Source organism: Pteronotus mesoamericanus, unplaced genomic scaffold (assembly GCF_021234165.1).
Source record: "Pteronotus mesoamericanus isolate MK-2021 breed Mesoamerican mustached bat unplaced genomic scaffold, CSHL_Meso_final contig_169, whole genome shotgun sequence".
Lineage (NCBI taxonomy): Eukaryota > Metazoa > Chordata > Mammalia > Chiroptera > Mormoopidae > Pteronotus > Pteronotus mesoamericanus.
In genome coordinates this window covers 20,948,158-20,967,947 of record NW_026555068.1, presented here as the reverse complement: position 1 = coordinate 20,967,947, position 19,790 = coordinate 20,948,158, and the positions used below count along the sequence as shown (strand labels likewise).

The following is a 19,790-nucleotide window of genomic DNA, read 5'->3' as shown; positions in this document are numbered from 1 at the left end:
ACCTGGTCGTGTGTACCCTCTGAAACCTCAAGGATTTAACCAACTCACTCTGTACTGCCGAGGGAGAATGTCCAGATCAAAGTCCCACACGACTCGTCATCTCCTGTCGTTTCTTGTCTCTGTGAATGGCATCACCACCGCCCACGTCAGCAACCTAGGAGTCGCCCTGTTCATCCCTTCTGTCGCGCACTCCGGCTAGTGCACTGCCGTCACGCACGCTGACCGCCTAAGTGCACCTCAGCCCCGCTGTTTTCCGCCGCTGGTCTTTCTCAGCCACAGCAGTGGCCTCTCAATGGGTCTCCTTGCCTCCACTCCTGGCCTTATTTACTATGTTTTTCATACTGAAACCATAGTGATTTTTGAAAAATACAGATTTTATCAGGTCACCTCTATGCTTAAAACCCTTCATTGTCTCCCCATTGTTCTTGGAATAAAAACTCCTTGATGTGAAGCCCACAAGGCCCTGCTTGCTCTGGCCCCTACTCTGTCTCCAGCCTCCTCCCCTGCCATCCACGCCCCCTTTGTACTCCAGCCACACTAATTCCCTGTTTTCGCAGCGCGCCCCGATTCCTCCTGCCGCACAGCGTTGCATGTTCTCTTTCTTCTTCGTGGAATGCTACCCTGTTCTCAGTATCACTCCGCCTGGGTAACTCCTACCTACCCTTTGTGTTTTATCCCGAATGCCTCTTCTCTGGTCACAGCTCCACCCGCCAGTCCCGGGGAGAGGAGAGAGCACCTGAGTTCTCCTAAGACCTGCCGGTCAGTAGAGAGTGTACTCTGAAAGGTATCTTAACCACCAGAAGTAGGCCTTCTGTCACCCAACCTACATTTTTTTGAGTGCTGTTATGTGGTAGGAACAGCTGTGCAATGAATAAAACTCTCCCTGGCCTTAAGGAGATCACAGTGTATGGAGGAGATGGGTGGACGCACACAGGAAGTTACGGCACAGTTTGAGAAGTGCGGTCAGAGTAGCGCGCGCGGGATTCAGAAGTGGTGCAGTCCGCCCTTCCTGGAACAGAGGTCAGGAAGGGCTTTTCCTGGAGGGAGACAGAGCTGACTCAGAAAGATGGAGTGGCTGTCATTTCTTCTTGGGCCTGTCAGGTGGGTGTGGGTGGAGGGTGCCACGTGTGCAGAGATGAAGACGGCAGCTGTGGGACAGCCTCCCGTGCTGGGGTCGGAGCAGATGAGGCACGGTGCTGCTGCTTGGATTCGGTCATAGTCACCGGAGTGAACTGGAGCGCAGGCCCCAGTGCAGGAATTCTAGGAGTGATGGGACATGTGCTGCTCTTTCTCTGCAGTTTGATGTGAATAAGCCCAGTATTTGAGCTCCCTTTAAAGCTTTCTTTTCTGCTGTTCTGAATCTTGAGATGCTATCAAGAATAGGTCAGGTGATGCAGAACAACACTCATTCAGCTAACTACGGCAAAGGACACAGTGCGGATTTGAGTCTGATAGAAACTGCTGTGTAGAAGCCGTACTCACGTGGCAGCACCACTCTCACAGCATGGATTGGGAGGCTTTGGTAAAATTGTGCGTCTTTTCTTTAGGGTGTATGTAAACAGTTTTGGGATTAAATATATCTCGTAGAACTATAGAAGAACTTTGGAACATATCAAATACACACATGCACAGACACAGTTAATTGCTGGTAAGAACCATAATGATTTCCATTAGAAATTATTTTTATAAAGATAATATGTAGCTTCTTTGTCTGGTTTGGGTTTTAAAGGCGTCCCTGCCTGAAAGAAGCGAGCCAATAGTCTCAGCGTTCTTTCTAATGCTTTGAGGTGATCTGACTTTCTAGCATTTCAATAATTTGATACAGGCCGTTCCTAACTTATGAGTGACCTGAACTGACAGAATGCCCCGGGCTGGCTGCCTGCTGTTGCTCCCGGGTCCTCGCCAGCCTTCCCCCGTCCAGCCTCGCACTGGCACCGCGGCCTCCCGCACCTGCTGGCTCTGCCACCGTCCTCCTTCGCCCCCTCCATTCTCTGCCTTGAGGGACGCAGGGCTCAGAGCACTTTACACTCTCTGTAGTCTCATAATTTGATAGACAACCCTTCTGCCCCCTCCATCCCCCAAGAAAACTTTAGTTGTCATATATTCTGACACCTGCGTTCATACCAATAAAGTTCAGGTCCAGATGCTCCACACTGTGCCCTGTGTGACTAGAGCTACCAGCTAGTCTACACACAGAGCTCGATCTTGAATGCAGGTCTCCCGATTTTTAGTCCTGGACCCTTCCCACCATACTCCTCACTCACACAGGTAGACGTTGTGAGAGCCATGCTCCAGACTTGCATATTATATGGGTCAGATCTATGTTCTAAGCAGATATCTCCTATCTCTTCAACTCCTAATTCTAATTTGAGAGCAGGGCTCTCCTGGTAATTTAATGTGTGGGTGTAATTGGCATGGCATTATTGCTTTAAAAGTATATTGCAAAGATAGCAGAGGGGCTTCCACCAAAGGCAGTGCTAGCCACACTTAAGGAAGGAAGCGGAAGGTGTGCGGCAGGCCCGCCTGACCAGGCTGGCCAGGGCCGGTGAGCGCTCTGCCGTCTTCTCCGTTGCGATGTGAGTGGCTCTTCTGTCGGCTCCTGCTGCCCTCTCTCCTGATTCCTCGTCCCGCTGCAGTGGGGTGACACTTCAGGAGACTTCAAGTGTTTGGTGTGGTAAGAGAATCGCCTTTATTCTTTGAAAAAAAAAAAAAAAAAGAACCTATTGGCATCAAGTTGAAAAGTAAGGTCAGTCTTTTTTAAGTTCCTGGGTAAACATCGAGGTGGTTTTCAAACAATTTTGAAGAAGTTTGTGATGAATAGTAACTACTGGGAATTGCTGTCAAGAAGTCAAGCACCATTTCTCGTTGGGAAACTTGACCAGTGCCTAAGCAAATACATACCCGTTTCTTGAGCCTTCCTCTCAAAGGGTGTTTATTGACATTTCTATTTGCGCGTTTCAGAAAGATTCAAAGGCGGGTTGGTCTGTCAGTGTGGAGACCAGATGTCTAGTGAGGAACTCCCCTAGATCCCTGCCGGCACTGCCATGGGAGCCGGCAGAAGGGGACAGGTGCGCAGCCGGCCCCCTTCCAGACCACAGGGGTTGTGCCTCTGTGTCAGTGCTCCTTAGTGGGGTGGGCACAATTTTGTCCCCCAGGGGACAGGGGACATTTGACGATATCTGGAGACATTTTTGCTTGCCGCATGTGGGAGACGGGATGCTACTGGCATCTAGTGGTAGATAGAGGCCAGGGTTGCTGCTAAACGCCCCTCGGTACACAGGACAGGCCCCGCGGCGAAGATCTATCCCGAGCTGAGGTTGAGAAACCCTGCCCTGCCAGCCACTGAACTCCTTGCTCGGCCTGCCTAGGCGCTGCTGTTAGGTGTGCCTTGGAATATGACAGGTGTTACAAGAAAAGAGGAATAGTCTGCTGTTGGCATTTTTTAATACCTGAAAAATACAAGGGTGGTATTTTCATCCCTTTATACTTATGCTATTTCTGGAGTTGCTAGTTTGCACTGTAAGGTACTTCACCTTCCTTTGCCTCATTAGAAATAGTACCTAATAGTTGTCCCCTCTTGTTTTTGTTTTACTACAAGCCACTCCATTTGCTCAGGGAAGAAATATACCATAGGCAGAAGGTTACAGCAACAGGTAACTCTGTGACGTTGGTCATAGGTCTGCTGTGATGTCTTCATAGACAGAAGTGTTCACCTAATTTCTATTTCCAATGCCCTTTGCAGGAAATGAACCCAAACAAAGCCATTTCCTTTTGCCTTGACCTCAGTAGAATCTAGATGATATAGGAGGGAAAACAGGAAACATTTATAATTAATTACTTTAGACTATTGTATCACTTGTATGTTCATCGTGGCACCAGTTTAAAGAGCGACTGCCATCCAGTTTCACCTGCCACTGTTTATTGTCTTGGCCTTCTTTTTTAAGCTAGATTAAATGTTGTGTGACTAACCGTTGTTTCACAGCGCATGGCGTCACCTAAAGCCCTGTGGAGAAACAGCCATATGACTCTGGCTTGAGCTGGGCCACACTGGTAGTCGCGTACCCACTTGTATGTACTCTCCGTGACTTGAATATTTCCTGGCTAAATGGTTTTCAGGTCACAAGGAAGTGTATTCATCTGCATCAGTGGGTTTATAAGGACTTATGCGTGACAGACACATGGGCTGTATGAGTCTCATGTTAGTCATTCAGCCCTGAACATGGCATTAATTTTCTGAGGCAAAAATAAACAGACTTGTCTGAGCAACAAGCTGCTGTTGCATTTGTTGGTAACATGCTTAGGGGCCAGATGATGGCATCGTGTTTGCCCTTTAAGGAGCAGAAGGCATTCGTGTGAGCAGGCGACGTTTGAGTGGAAACAGCAGCGTGTTCTCGGCCCTGCGGCTAGGTCTCAGAGGAAGGTCTATTCTCTTGTTCTTCTTCCTTTTCTTTGGAATTTGCTTTTAGTCCTTGTACTTTTAGAAAGGCTTTTAAAGATTTCTTAGGAGAAGAAGAATTTGGTTATTGATAAATGTGTGTCAATTTTTTCTCTCTATATCTCTTTATTAGCCTGTTTTCACCCAGCATTCAAATTGTGGTCTAGGTTTACTTTGTAAAAAGCTTTTCTTTTTGGTCTCCAATTTTAGGGTAGAAAAAAATGCTATGTACAAAGTTTAGATTTTTAAGTATATATGTTTAAAAATGATTTTTTTTTTCCTGAAAAATGAGCCGTTCCAAGCCTCTGTGCCTTTAAGCGCGCACACAACACAGCACCTTAGTGTGCATAGTCTAATTTCGGGGCAGGCTGCCTTCACTTTTTGGAGGCTCTGAGACACTGTTTGTTCCTCCTGAGATGAATGCTGAGCGACTGAGTCCTTCGGTTAGGGCCGTGCCGTCAGCCAAGCACTGGACCAGTTGAGACGCCACTGTGGAAGTCAGACCAAAGTATCTCCTGGGCACGTGTGGGGGAAAACATAGTATCTGGCATACCCTCTTGAACCAGGCCACCTATTGACCTGAAGTCTGCCTGTGACCCTGTGGTGAATACTGGAAAAAGCTGCTTCTGAAAGATAAAAGGTTTTGTGGTGTGGTCTAAGCTTTTTCAGTTAGTGTGTTCCGCCCGCCGAGGTGCTATTTTCAGCGCTTGTGCAAGTTGACTAAGTGGGGCCCCGGAGAGGAACTGATGGTCCTGGGGAGTGGGTCTGCGGCTGGGGGTGTGAACCGTGACTCACGCTCCGCTCCGAGGGGACCCAGAACAAAGCCCAGACCTCTTCTTTCACTGGTGTGTGCCCATCAAAGCCAGGTCTGCGAGGACTCACCTCCGGGTGCGCTCCGACCTGCCTGGGGACATCTCCCTTTGTTGGTGGCCACCTCGGCCCTGATCAGTGCCTGACAGCCTCACCGTGTGTCTGAGGGGAGCTGCTTTGCGCGGTGAATGTCACGCTTTCCCCACTTCCGCAGCCCTTGGACCTGCACTTTTCACCCCCCTCACTCTGCAGAGAGAGCCTCACTCACTACGTCAAGAAAACAGACTCCACGCGAGGGGAGCGGCTTCAGCTTGCAGCCAGGGGCCAGGGGCCAGGGGCCAGACTTGCTGGAGCCTCGTCCATTCCGGTGACTGCAGTGCAGGAAGCGGCGTTTCCCAAAGCCAGTCTCAGGCCCGTCTCCAGATTCCACTCCCCATCTGTCACCTCTCCTTCTCTCTTAACTGGTCCAGCATTAAAACCAGCTCATTTCTGTCCCATGGCGGGAGTCGGGGGGAGCCTTCCCCCAACCCCAACCGCTGCTTCAGACTGTGTATGCAAAGCAGCCCCTTCTCCACGAGGTAATGCTCAATGCTTAGTCATTTTTAAAAATTAATTTTGTATGATCTTTTTACTTTTGCTCTAAATTTTATAGTGTCAACTTAAGGAAGTAACCCATTGTAAGTGGTTTTCCAGTTAAGTTTTTAAGAGTTCTTGCTAAGACCGCATGGCCAGAATTCTCACCGAGCTCTGAGTGAGTGCATTGGGCTTTGTGTTCAGGAAGCTAGTCACCAAGCAGCACGTCATGTGGCTTCCACTTACACGAAATGTCCAAAACAGGCAAATCCGTAGCGGCAGCACCTAGGGCTGAGGGGGCTGGGGCTGACTGCGAACGGGCCACGGTTTCTTTTGGGGCTGATGAAAATGTCCTAAAAGTGATTGTGGTGATGGTAACACAATTCTGTAAATACACTAAAAGCAGTTAAATTGTGTGCTTTAAATAAGTGAATTGGATGGTCTGTGAATTATATCTCAATAGAGTTGTAATTGTAAAAAGAAAAAGAAACAGTGAGAAGGCCAGTGTGGCTGGTGTGGATGGCGGGGTGGGCGGGATGAGGTCGGAGAGGTGAGGCTTCCGGTCCCTGGAGGAGCCTCAGGCTTTGCTGGGGGTGAAGGGCCTGCGGGAGGCTGGGAACAGAGGGATGCTCATTCCTGCCCTGGCGGTACTGACGCGGGGCCTGCAGGGGAGGCTGAGGAAAGCGCGGCGACCAGTTAGGAGGCCCGTGCGATGAAACAGGCAAGAGACTCTCTCTCCCTCTTGGCTGGAATTCTCTCTTTGGTTTCTCAGCAAACCACTCTCTCTAACCCGCTTTTCTGTTTCTCCCTCACAGTCTCCCTCGCCAGCTTTTTCTTCTCTTTCACATCAAATGTAGGGTTTATTTGGATTACATCCTGGGATCGTTGTTTTCTTCCTGGGTTGGCTCACTCCCATGACTTAAGTTACCATCTAAGAGCCAGACGCTTTTTAATTCCTCACCTTATGTCCCTGCTGAGATGGCTCGGGTTCCCTCAAACTCGGTTTACCGGTCCTGGATATCTTTTGCGGCATACCGCACCCCCCTGAAATGTAGAGTCTTGAACAACAGTCATTTCTTTAGCTCATGAATCTGCAGTTCAGGCAGGGTTTGGCAGGGACGACTCTTCTCTGCTTCTCTGGGGCCGGGCAGGTCATTTTTCAAGATGGCGCAAGCACATGGTGCCAAGTCAGTGCTGCGTATGGGCTGAGATCTCAGCCAGGGTTGTGGGGCGGGGGACTCTCCACGCACGGCTCTCCACTGACCGATTGCCTAGGCTCCCTCCAAGCATGGAGGCCTCACAGCTGGCGGATGACTTACATGGCAGCCCAGGGCTCCAAGTCAATGGCGTTTTACCACATGGTGTTGTTAAGTCATCGCGTCACTTCCTGCATACTCACAGACCCACCCGGGTTCAAGGAAAGGGAACACATTCCCTGGTTTTCAGGGGGACATTGTCAAAAGCAACATTGTAAGAAGAACATGTGAGAGGGGAGGTATTATTATGGCCGTCGTTGCCAAATATCATCTGCCACATTGTTCAAAATTGAACTTACCTCTTTCATAAACTGCTTTTTTAAAAAATGTTCTCTGATTCAGTCATTGGCTGTGCCATCTCTGCATATGAGTGGACCCATGCAGTTCAAACCCGTGTTGTTCAAGGGTCAACTGTATATATACATGCAAACATGCATATCAATTTGTGAGTTTATGTGTACAGGGGAGGTTTTTAAAAATGTTTTACATTTGACCAAGATTTGTCAGTGGTATGTTTAGAAATCCTGGTGTTTCTATTTGAGGGTATGTGTATGTTTAGCATAAATTCTATTCTATTCTATTCTACTCTATTCTATTCTATTCTGTCCTATCCTATCCTCTTCTATTCTTTAGTGCCCACTGTTGTTCAGAGTGTGCCACGCCAGGCATTATTCTGGTTCAGGGTTGTTGTGCTCCCTCGTTTGTACCTTGTCCTCTGACCGGGTACTGTCCATCCATCCCATTCAAGGTAAAGAAACTGCTGCAATGAAAGCTGACCTCCTGAGGGCCAGGAATATGAAAAGGTACATTAACCAACTGACTGTGGCAAAGAAGCAGTGCGAGAAGAGAATCAGAACCCTGGGAGGCCCTGCCTATGACCAGCAAGAGGACGGGGCCTTGGAGGAGGGGGAAGGGCCTCAAAGCCAGAAGGTAGACTTTTTAGTTCTCGTTTTGACCATTTCATGTTTGTTATGAACACTGATGGAATCAGACAGACAGTCTTTTGACTTTTTCATGTGTAACTTGAGGCATATGTTCCAGAATATAGACCCAGGTGTTCGCTTTTATGAGTGAAGAGCTGTATTACTTGGTGTCCTTGCCTTCTGGGAATGGTAGTAGGCGAGATAGACAGGCATGGGGGTGCGTGTGTGCACACAGGCCTGCGTGTATGTTCCCATCCCCCCTTTGCCCTCCGACAATCGTAGAGGAGCACATTTATATTCGCAAGGTCCCAATCATGTTACCAGTTGGATAGAAATAACCACCTATGAAGTAGAAGGTGCCTTGTAAGTTATTTTACTTAGCTCTCACCACGTTGCTGTGAAACATGTACTCGATGTTCCCATTTTACAGGTGAAGAAACAGAGTTGGTTTCATTCTAAGTCAATTACCCAAGGCCATGTAGATAAGAAGAGGAAGAACTAGATAAAAAATCCAAGTCTAGTTGATTCACACATCTAAGTGCTTTCTCACTAAACCATAATATATCAATGATTTTTTTTTTATAAAAAAGCTTTGGACCGTCTGATACCAAGTCCTTAAATCATGGAGAATAGGGAAGTGTTCTGGCCCTACCTCATACCTGTCCTTATTTTCAAGGACCAAGCCTGTCTTCCGAGGCCAAGAGCAGGCTAGGATTGAGGAGGCCACAGTACCTTTGAGGAGCTTGGCTGTATCACTTGGTAACAGACTTCAAGGCAAACGCCACCCTCTTCAGTAAGGGGCATTTAGCCCCAAGGAAGCAACATCTGTGTAGCTTAACTCTGGCTGCAGCCTCTAACCTCGCTTATTCTGATTTTTAGTCTCTTGATCTTTTCCTATACAGCTCTTGCTTATCTGTGCCTTACCCCTTCCTCTCTATCCCAGTGATGAAAGCTTACCTTGTTCCTGGCTCAGTCTCCATTAGAGCCTGTTCAGGAAAGTTCGTGTTGCATGTTGGACCAGCTGTTCTGCAGCATCTGGCACCAGGGGCGCTGTGCAGCCCTGAAGAGCTCTTGTTTTATAGAAGGGTCCACTAACCACTGGGGGTATTTATTTTGCTCTTAGCAAATGCACCTTTCTGTGAGTTTGGCTTTGTGGTCCAAAGTGTAAACTTCATGTTTTGGTAAACATTGGAGGAAGAGTAGATTTGACAGGTCGAATGTTATCCCTTTTCCTCCTCCTCCTCCTCAACTTCTGGGCTCAAATAAATTTCTAGCCGCATTTATCATAGATGAGGTCATCTTGTGTTCTGCCCATCCATCCATCCATCCAATGGACATTTATTGAAGCTTTTTAATTTCTCATTTACAGTGCAAAGTACTAGAATACAAAATGAATAAGAGAGTCCCTGCTCTCAAAGAGTCCCATGTACTTATAGGTTAAGTGGTACATTAGAGATGGGATATGTCACCTAAGAGAGGCACCTGATGACTTGCTACTTACTCAGAGGATGATGTGGTTTTAGATGCAGTGATAGAGAAAAACCCTGAGAAAGGGAAGGGAAGCTCGTTTTAAGAGAACTCAGTGTGACCTCCATGCAGATTATCTGGAAGTTCCTGCTAGAAACAGAGTTAAATCTCATTCTAGCTCCATTTTGACTCATTCCCCCAGATACTTAGGAAAGGAGGAAACCCATTTTTGTTGCAACAGTTTTGCCTCAGAGTGAAACCATTTCCTCGAGTCTTCAGGCTGGGAGGCTCAGATAATATTATAGAATTCCAATATTCATGGTGGTTTGCTATTTGAAAGGTAAACCTTTGGTTAGTTTGGAGCCATTCTGACATCTTCATAAATAGATAGAGCAGCTTTGCTCTGACCTACTCATCGTATCTGATCTGGAGGGGTCACCACTAATTCTATTTGAGAGCACAGCCGTCAAAGTTAGAGGAATCCTTCAATCAAAAGAGATTGCCTGAGGGATAAATAAAAGGCAAGGCTTAATTACATGTTGTCCACAAGAAATTGTAAAGGTACAGATAGGTTGAGGGTAAAAGGAGGGGAACAAGCATGCCATGTAAACATAAGCTTAACGTTCTAAAGTAGTTCATGTTAACATCAGACAAAGTAGACTTTAGAACAAGGAATTTAACCAGAAGGAAAAAAAAGGTCAAAAATCAGTGATTTTCATCTTGAATCCTACAAATTAAAACTAAAATAATGAAAAGAAAGGAAATAATATAACAATGGAAACCAGTGAAATAGAGAACAAATAGAAAAATCAATGAAACCAAAAGGTATTTCTTTGAAAAGATCAATAATATTTATACCCACTAGTTAGACTGATTAAGAAAAAAAAAGAGAAGACACAAATTACTAATATTAGGAATGAGAGAGGGCATCACTATAGATTCTACATACATTAAAAGGTTATGAAAGGAATGTCATGAACAGCTTTAAGCCACTAATTTTTACAATTAAAATGAAATAGACAATCCCTTTGAAAACACAAATTACCAAAACTGACTCAAAAAGAAATAGAATATCTGATTAGCCCTTGATGTATTAAAGAAAATGAATTCATAATTTAAAACCTTCCCACAAAGAAAACTTCAGGCTCATATCATTTCATTAGTGAATTCTATTAAACATTTTAAGGCAGAGAGAATATCAATCTTAACTGCACCCTTCCAATAAATGAAGGAGAAAGGGACTCTTCAACTCTCCATAGGATACCAGGGTAACTCTGGTACCAATCCAGAGAAAAACATTACAAGAAAAAAAACAAAACAAAACACTGCTGACCAATATCTATCATGACCCTAAACAGAAAATTCCATAACAAAGTCTTAGCAAATCAAATCCAGCAATCTGTAAGTAGGGAAAGTACTCCAATATATGTTCTCCTGGCTGTGGGTCCTTAATGACAAACATTGCGTGCATCATTTATCTTCAATTCTATTGTCAAGGTGTGATGGAATACTTATTTTATTAAACAGCTTTATTAAGATATTATGACATACAGTACGCTGCATATATTTAAAGTGTATACAAATACATTTTGACAAGTGTATATACTCATGAAATCCTCATTGCGATTGAGATAATGAACATATTCATCACCCCAGATACTTCCTCGTGCCCTTTGTAATCTCTTAAACCCACGTGAGACCCACTGATCTAATCCTTCACCCATGTTTACTCAACTAGAAAGTTACCTCTTAACTACCCTCATTTTTGGCATCCATCACTGTCTTTCTTAGCCAAAATCCTAGTTCAGGCTTTTCCTGATTAGTTTCTGTTCTGTTTGTTTTGAGTCAAAACAGCTCCTGTAAGTCTCACAGCAACCTGTAAAGTAGGTAGTACTATCCCCATTCTACAGATGAAGAAACCGAGGCTTGGAGTGACGGAGCAACTAGAGCTCGTGGACCTAGAGGGTAACAGAGCCAGGATTCAAACCCACAAATGTCTATTTGCAAGCAGTGTAGGTGTTACACAGTGAAATGCTCATGCAGGCTTCAAGGGGAGAAAAAGCAAGTGCAGTAGAGAGCTTGGTTTGTCCGCCAGCCAAGATACAAGATCCATCACATGTTTAATTATCCTTGAGATATATTTATTCTCATTTTATTTGAATGTAGTTATAACTTTTGGGACTGAACATGGAAAGAATAAAAGAATTAGAAGATGTTTTGAACTTCATTTTGCAAATACATGAAAAGAATTGCAACTTGGAATTCATTTGACTTCAGTGAAATTATCCTGGGAAGACTTCCTTAAAATTTGTTGGATGTTCTTCCCACTCAGCTCCTCCCTATATTAAAAATGAGTAGCTTTCTGAGTGATCTGTCATCCCTAGCCAGAGTTGGGATGAGTTCCTTCAGACCTCTCAGGAGCATGGACAGTTAGGATTTGGACTTCAGAATGCTTCACTGTACAGTTTACAGGAAGTCACGATACATGCTACAATCTCCCAAAGTTAGTAAACTAGCTCAATACCATTGGTCTGAAATATTTAGGGAAACTAATTATTAGTGGCCTGTAGCAAGGGGTGGCCACCTCCTTTCATTAGTTACCAGAAGTTATTAGAAACACTGCCTATCCCTTCCAGCCCAGAGAACCGTTTAGGGTTTACTGTCGGTGGCCGAGGAGTTGAATTGGCATTGATGTGTGTACGTGGTTTTAGAAAGATGTTACAGGTAACATTTCTGAAAATTTTCTGTTATAATATTAAGAATCTTTTTTAAAAATAATCTTAAAATGTTTTCATTGCATTTGAGTTATACTTAGGTGCCATTTTTAAATCTCATTGAGAACTGAGGATGAGAGGCTTAAATTTCTTCTAAATTAATTAGAAGCATTTCTCCTAGTTCATTGAGTTATGAATTATAATGAAGGTCATGTGCTTTCTCCTACTATGGCATTCTGTGTTCACGATTGTTCTATGTCTTCAGATAGTGAGTTTTGTTCTTCAGTAAGTATGCAGAATAATAAAGGAGTAATTTTGGTATATCCACACAGTGGAATATTATGGTTCAATTAAATGGTGCCCACAAAACATTTTTTTAATGAATCTGATACTGTAAACAAAACGGCAAGATATAAAATCATTTGTAGATTCCCTCAGCCATATAAAAAGGGCAGAAAGCAAAAATGCCAAATTATTACCTTTCAGCTTCCTAGTCTTTTTTTTTTTCCTTAAAGATTTTATTTATTTATTTTTAGCCAGAGGGGAAGGGAGGGAGGGAGAGAAACATTAATGTGTGGTTGCCTCTCATACGCCCCCTACTGGGGATCTAGCCCAAAACCCAGGCATGTATCCTGACTGGGAATCAAACTAGCGACACTTTGGTTTGCAGGCCGGCACTTAATCCACTGAGCCACACCAGCCAGGGCAAGCTTCCTGGTCTTTAATATATTTCTCTTCAGGTTCTCTATTATTGGCATCTATTGCTTTTAGCAGTACATCCCATAGGGCAGGGATTTTTGTCTGTTTCATTTCCTAGAAGTGTGTCTGTTAAAGAATTAATGCCAAATAGGTCTTTTACTGAAGGAGTGAATGTTTTATAGAAAATTGGTATTTATTGACTATGTGCATTTTGAATATTCAGTAAACTTTTACCATTTAAAATTTAGGAGGGTGGGGGGGTGCTGTATTACATTGACTATGACCTTAAAAAATGAAGCATTACTTAATTTATTAATAAATGGAGAACTTAATTAATGTGGACATTAGTCCACTTAAAGTTAAAACAAACTGATATTTAAAATTTGATTTTTAAGAACTTTTTGTTAAATTCTCTTCATAGATTCTTCAATTTGAAGATATCTTGGCCAGTCCCTTCTACCGAGAGCACTTTGGGACATACATGGAGAGGACGGACAAGAAAGCGCTGATTAGCTTCTGGGAGTCTGTGGAATATTTAAAGAATGCTAACAAGGTACCGTATTTAGACTAAGGGATATTAATCGCCAGCCGAGAAAAACCTGCATGTTATGCACTGTGTCTGAGTCTCTCAGTGGGCCTGCCAGATAATACATTAAAAGAGTATTTTAAACCAAATATAATCCTGGCATTATGTTCTAGCCTATAATGGTAAATGAAATTAGATTTTTTTTTTTTTTTTTTTTACAAAAGATTATTTCAAATGTGTATTCAAAGGGGAAAAAATATATAAATGTGCCAAAATAGTAAATTTAGTTTCAGGTAGTTGCTTTTTAACACATTATAAAAAGGCATATGCATACCCACATTGTTATTATAATAAACTTGGGCTTGTCAACTACAACTCAGTTTTATAACCTTGTTATTTTTAATATCATAATGTGCCTATTTTCCACTGCTGTTTGTTCTTCTTTTGTTTTCTTTAAAATATGATTGCATTAAGGAACACAAAAAAAGTTTGATTACAGATGCCTCATACAATGAAAAGCCCAGCAATAAGCATTGTGTTTTGTATAATACTTGGCAGTTTCTCAATATATATTTAAGAATCAAATTAAAGAATGTGAACTCTATATGTGTGTATATGTCTATAAATATACTTAACAATATGTGTAATATGTATAATACATATATTTTGTGAGGCTTATTAAAATAAGCACAAAGAACACTGTGGATATGAAATTGCTCATTTGCACTTTCCATGAGTGCTGCTAGAACTGAACTCCAACTGTTGTTAACTGTTCAGCGTAGTGTTCACTGTAAGGAACCAGTTGTTTTCTCAGCGTCTGATATCACCCCTTGGCCCCGAATGCGCACGCAGAAGCCAGAGCCTGACCCTGGCTTACCGGCTTCTTTTTCTTTTATTGTTCAAATACGTTTGTCTCCATTTTCCTGACACCACTTTCCCCTTCCCCACCCACCCCCACCTCCCACCCTCAACCCTTCCCCACTTTGGCTTTGTCCATAGGTCCTTTTCAACATGCATTCTTAGTGTCTTCCTTCCAGCTCTGAGAAGCAGAGAGTGCAGGAGAAAGTAATTCTCAGAGATGGTATTTCTTACTTTTCTCATTATTTTCCTGTCTTTTCAGAATGAAATCCCACAATTAGTTGGTGAAATTTATCAGAATTTCTTTGTGGAGAGCAAAGAAATATCTGTGGAAAAATCACTGTACAAAGAGATCCAGCAGTGTCTTGTAGGAAATAAAGGTATTGAAGTGTTCTGCAAAATCCAGGGAGATGTTTATGAGATCCTAAAGGACAGGTATTACCCTTCATTTATTGTCAGTGACCTGTATGAGAAGTTGATGATAACAGAGGAAGAAAAACATGCCTCACAGTTGATTTCTAACAAGGATGACGTGGTGAGTCCCGTTCACCTTTCTGCTTCCTTTTCCGTGCAAAAGCTTTGAATATCATTCGGCGAGCACGCATTGTATAAGCCAAAATGGGAGTGTAACTTCATCTTCTAGCTTACGGGACTTTCAGTGGGACTTGACGTTGCACTACCTCATTGCTTCTGGCCTCACACACTTCTCTCTGTCCTCTGACCGCTGGCCCCCTTTTCGCAGCCCTGAGTCAGAGGCCTCCTGCCTCTGTCCACCTGAGACGCGTGCTGAGTTCAGCTCCTGAAAAGCAAGGGCAGAAGGTCTGTGAGGTGAGCCGTTTGTGGCTTAGGCCAGGTTAGAGAATTGGTGGAACTATATCGTCCAGCCTGAGGACAGACAAAGGATGGAGAGAAAATGAGGAGGGCAAGAGAATGTGGCAGGAGTCATGGGAAGTATTTTGGAGTTTAAAAAATGAGACGAATTTAAGATGTTCTGAAAGGAACCTTGCTCAGCCATACCTTAAGTGCAATTTTCGTCTAGTGTACTAGATCGTTTTGGATAACCCCAGTTACTGTCTCTCATTTACTCTTAATGACATATGAGTTTTAGAATTTGTGAAGGTGCAAAGAAAAACAAAGTGTTTTAGAGTCATCTTACATGGAAAGAGTATAATTTATCTTGGATTCTTTCTGCCCAGTTCACTGTATTTTAAGCCCGGAGGATCAAGCGCTTGCTCTTAATGGTATTAGAATCTGGTGTCTCTGGACTGTTGTTAAATTCATTCATTCAGGGTTTTTGTTGTTGTTTTTTTTTTTAAAGAAAAGTTTTGTTACTTGATTCTTTAATGTTTTCAGAGTACAAAAACCGCTAAACTGATTGGTTCAAACCTCATGACTCAGTGCATTTTCCTTTTAAGAAAGGCCAGTTTGTTTTTAAGCTGTCATCTTTCTACCTAAAAGTTAAAATGGTTAATATGCCAGTGCTGTAGAAGATGTTATTCAAATTAATAAAAACATCCCAACAGATACGTTGGATAAGGACTTGAACTGACACTTGATAAGAAAAGTCATAGTAAATGCACATGAAAAAATGTCCAACTTCACTCAGGATTCAGAGAAGGGTATTATGTATTGCTGACTTTTTGATAGTTCTTACTCTTTGTTCCAGTAGCTCCCACTTCTAGAAATTTATCCTTGAAGGTAGCTAAGATGTAGAAAACGGTTTGTGCACAGTGGAGTTTCATTCAGCACATCTGGGATGGCAGACGCGCAAAATCAGCCCTGAGTGGCAGCAGCAGCAGCAGGCACCTGCCTCGGTTAAATGGTCACTTCATGAAGTACCACCTAGACAGCAAGTTCTAATTTTGAAGGCTGTAATACCTTCAAGATACGCCGCGTTGTATGTTATGTGAAACAGGCAGGCTACCTGCTTGAGTGTACACAGGTGTAGAATGATGTCATGCTAGATATACTTACGGACAAGATTTAGAAAGAACCTACAAAGATGGAAATGTTAGGGGAGAAACTTCCAGAAACTCGGGTCTTCTCATTGATGCAGTAAAGAGTTATAGGCCAGTGAGCCCATTAGTGTGCAAGCGAAGTTTATTAATGCTGGGTTCTAATAGGAAAGCAAAGCAGGGGTGGCCAGAGGCCAGGTGGCTAGGAGCCAGGAGGCCGGCAGAGGTGGCCAGGGGCCCCCGTGTGGCCAGAGAGCCGCAAGGCCAAGAGAAGAGGCCGAGAGAGAGAAGTCCTTTGTTCTGAGGACTTACAGAGTTGGCAGGGTGGGGGTGAGGAATGACATCTTGAGTGGCAGTAAAGGTGGTGCCAGCTTTTGGGGGGAGACGTGACTACCCGGATGTAGCGGTGTGGGGGGTCTGATAGCCCAAATCCTTATCTTGCTCCAGACTCTATTTGTTCACTTTGCATACAGGACAGAGGGCAGACAATTAACCAGAGTTGTTTCATGGGCTTTTTCTTTGGGCACTTTGGTCTCCTCCCCTGCCCTCTTCCAGGCCTTGGGATGAACACACAGTCTCAAGCTTTTCCTTTTTCCGGCTGGTGGAGCTGATACACATAGACTTCCAAGGGCTTCCTCCTCTTACGCTGTCAGAGTGTCACGTGCTGTCTGGGATGCGGGGCAGCCTTATCGGACCAGACTCAGGATGACTGGGTCACAGGCGGGCCTCCCGTGGTCAGTTCTTTGTTCGGCTGCAGCAGTGGGGCCCTCCCTTTACTTCCCCTCTGGCCGCTCATTCCTCCATAATAAAGACAGCTTGGTTTTCTATGGTTAGAATATCTTATTTTTCTTTGAAAAAATTTAATTTACTCTTTATTACAATTAATAAAAGTTATAAGAAAAACTCTGGGAGAAAGGAGAAAACTAACCAGAAGATCGTTCTGAGCGGTTCTTCTCAGTGTCCTGCTGTTGTTGCTACTCATGAATCTAATTAATACGCCCTTTGATAATCCAGATTTTTCCAAGTTATATAATTCTTTATGAACTTTAAGTCACTTTCAAAAGCTAACCATTGTATTAATAAAATAATCTATCTAATGATTTACAACATACATCTTCAAGAGAAGGACCAAAGTGTACACAGAAAGTACTTATATTAGAGGGAATTTGGAAATTTTATTTTAAAGAGTCTTCCATGAGTTTTCACAATATTCTCAGGACACCAGAAGGGAGCTGAACCTCGGCGTCTGTGGCAGAGGTCAGGCACGGGACATTTGGGCTGAGTTGGGAAGGTAACTGGTGCCTTCCCTTGTCCCATGCAGATTCCCTCGGGTGTACCATTTGGGAAATAATGGTATGGACTTTTTGTCCTTTCTCTAGGTTACTAAATCTTCCTCCCTCCCTCCCTCCCTCCCTCCCTCGCTCTTTCCTCCCTTCCTTCCTTCCTTCCCTGCAGTTTTGAACACCTGTTACTTGGGTTCCAGACGCTTTAATTTTTCACTCACCTTCTAGACATCTTACTATAGATTCTTTCCTTAGTGGAATCTAGTACTTTGGAGAGTGCACTACTGATTGTAGCGCCTATATAATAGATAGTAATTACTGAACGGTCTGTCTTTATAAGATGCGGTGGTCATGTGTCTTCTTTCCCCAGGGCCTGGGAGGTGAGGCTGGTGAGGAAGCGGTGGATGAAGGCACCAGTCAGATTAATGAACAAGCCAGTTTTGCTGTAAACAAACTACGAGAACTAAATGAGAAACTTGAATACAAAAGGCAAGCTCTAAATTCTATTCAAAATGCACCAAAACCTGACAAGAAGGTAACTCTTTTGCTTTCAAGGTTGTTGTTGAAAGTTTCCATTTTTAAAATTTGATAAAAAGCTGTTTTCAGTTTATGTTGAGAAGTGACACGGTTTCTTTAAAAGGAGTTTTACTGTAAGTTCTATTGTTACTATTTTGCTTCTAATAAGAATTAGAAAATGCCTTGTATTTAATCTTGCATGATTTGGGTTTCTTTCCCAGTCGTCCACTCTGAGTAACTGTCCCCTTCTCTGGCTTGCCTGCAGTACCTTTGGGGAGGGGACAAAGCTTTCCCTTGTACCAAGGTCATTTCCGCAAGTGAGTTAACTGCTCAAGGACAATCTTAATTTTTTTTATTTTCTCAAAAATACGGCAAGTAAAATATAGAGAACCTCAAAGAATTGTGCAAGAAATAAATTATTTTGCTAAAAGCCAAAAGAAGTTGTAAGTTGAAAAACGTAAACAGCATCTCACTGATTGGCACTTCACAAACCCAAGAGGTGGTATGGCCTTTTGCTGTGTGTTCATGCCTCTTTGGAGTCCAATAAGGAGGTTTTTGTAAGCGAGGTACAGCTGACACCCGTTGGTCTGCTCAACTGACCTCCTCTGGCACTTGCTGAACATGTGCTCGGAAACATCAGTGATGATTAAGTGAACGATGCTGTGATGGTCACTGCTAAGTGCCATTCTGCTTTGATTAATGTCGTTTTGTGGTAGGTATTGAAATGAGGATGTGAGCTTCCCAACTTGGTTCTTTCCCCAGGTTATTTTGGTTATAGAGTCTCCCTTGAGATTCCATATGAATTATAGGATGGATTTTTCTGTTTGTTTAAAAAAGTATTTTTGAGATTTAGAGAGGGATTGCATTGAATCCCTAGATTACTTTGGGTAGTATTGACATTAGCAATATTTAGCCTTCTAATCCATGAAATAGGCTATCTTTCCATTTATTTATATTTTTCTTTATTTTTTTTCATCAGCGTTGTATAGTTTTTGTTATAGAAGTCTTTCACCTTCTTGCTTAATTTCATCCTATGTATTTTATTATTTTTATGCTATTGTAAGTTGAATTGTTCATTTCCTTTTTGGATTGTCTGTTGTGAGCGTATACAAATGCAACTGATTTTTGTGTGTTGATTTTGCACCCTGCCACTTTGCTGAACTGCATAGCATTTTAAATGGTTTTGTAATGGCCAGGATGTTTCCCCCATGGCAGATTGTCTCCAAGTTGAAGGAGGAGATCCTCCTGGCGGAGAAGGAGTGCGCAGACCTCAAGCTGCACGTGGCCAGAACAGACTGGTGGTGCGAGAACCTGGGCCTGTGGAGAGCCTCCATCACCGGCGGGCAGGTGGGTGTATTGCGCCTCCTCCCCGTTTACCGTAAAAGTTTGACTTCGCAAAGCAAGATTTTATCCTGGAGAATTAAGGTTGAAGATGGAAAACTTACATTCACTCTTCTAGGTTGCACTTGCCCTACCTTCCCTCCCCTGCACGTTCACTTGGGTTCTCCCGTGATGGGAGCTATCCCAGTATGCCTGGTGGAGAGCTCCACTCTAGACAGAAAGCTGTCCTTGTTCCCTGGAATTGTGAGGAACTTCAGGTAGGAACAGTTAATGTCTTTAAAGTATCGTTTTAGTTTTCCATTGAAGATTGAAATGAAATGGAAAGAACTATTTGAAATTGGGAGATAAAAATGTAAAATTTAGATGTTTCTGATAGTTCCGTCCTGCTGGCTTCAACTGCTCAAGTGTCAGTAGCTTTAAGATCTTTAATAATA

General features: G+C 43.4%; 1 protein-coding gene across 2 annotated transcripts in view; it reads left to right on the top strand.

The window, feature by feature from the left end:
- SNX25 (sorting nexin 25) overlaps window positions 1–19,790 on the top strand; it is an 87,586-nt gene that overhangs the window by 49,750 nt on the left and 18,046 nt on the right. For both annotated transcript variants that reach the window (XM_054566163.1, XM_054566162.1), the window contains exons 7-11: window positions 7,823–8,004; window positions 13,299–13,430; window positions 14,524–14,796; window positions 17,870–18,034; window positions 19,231–19,362. In XM_054566163.1, coding sequence (XP_054422138.1) covers window positions 7,823–8,004; window positions 13,299–13,430; window positions 14,524–14,796; window positions 17,870–18,034; window positions 19,231–19,362 — 884 coding nt within the window. The remainder of the gene's footprint in view (window positions 1–7,822; window positions 8,005–13,298; window positions 13,431–14,523; window positions 14,797–17,869; window positions 18,035–19,230; window positions 19,363–19,790) is intronic.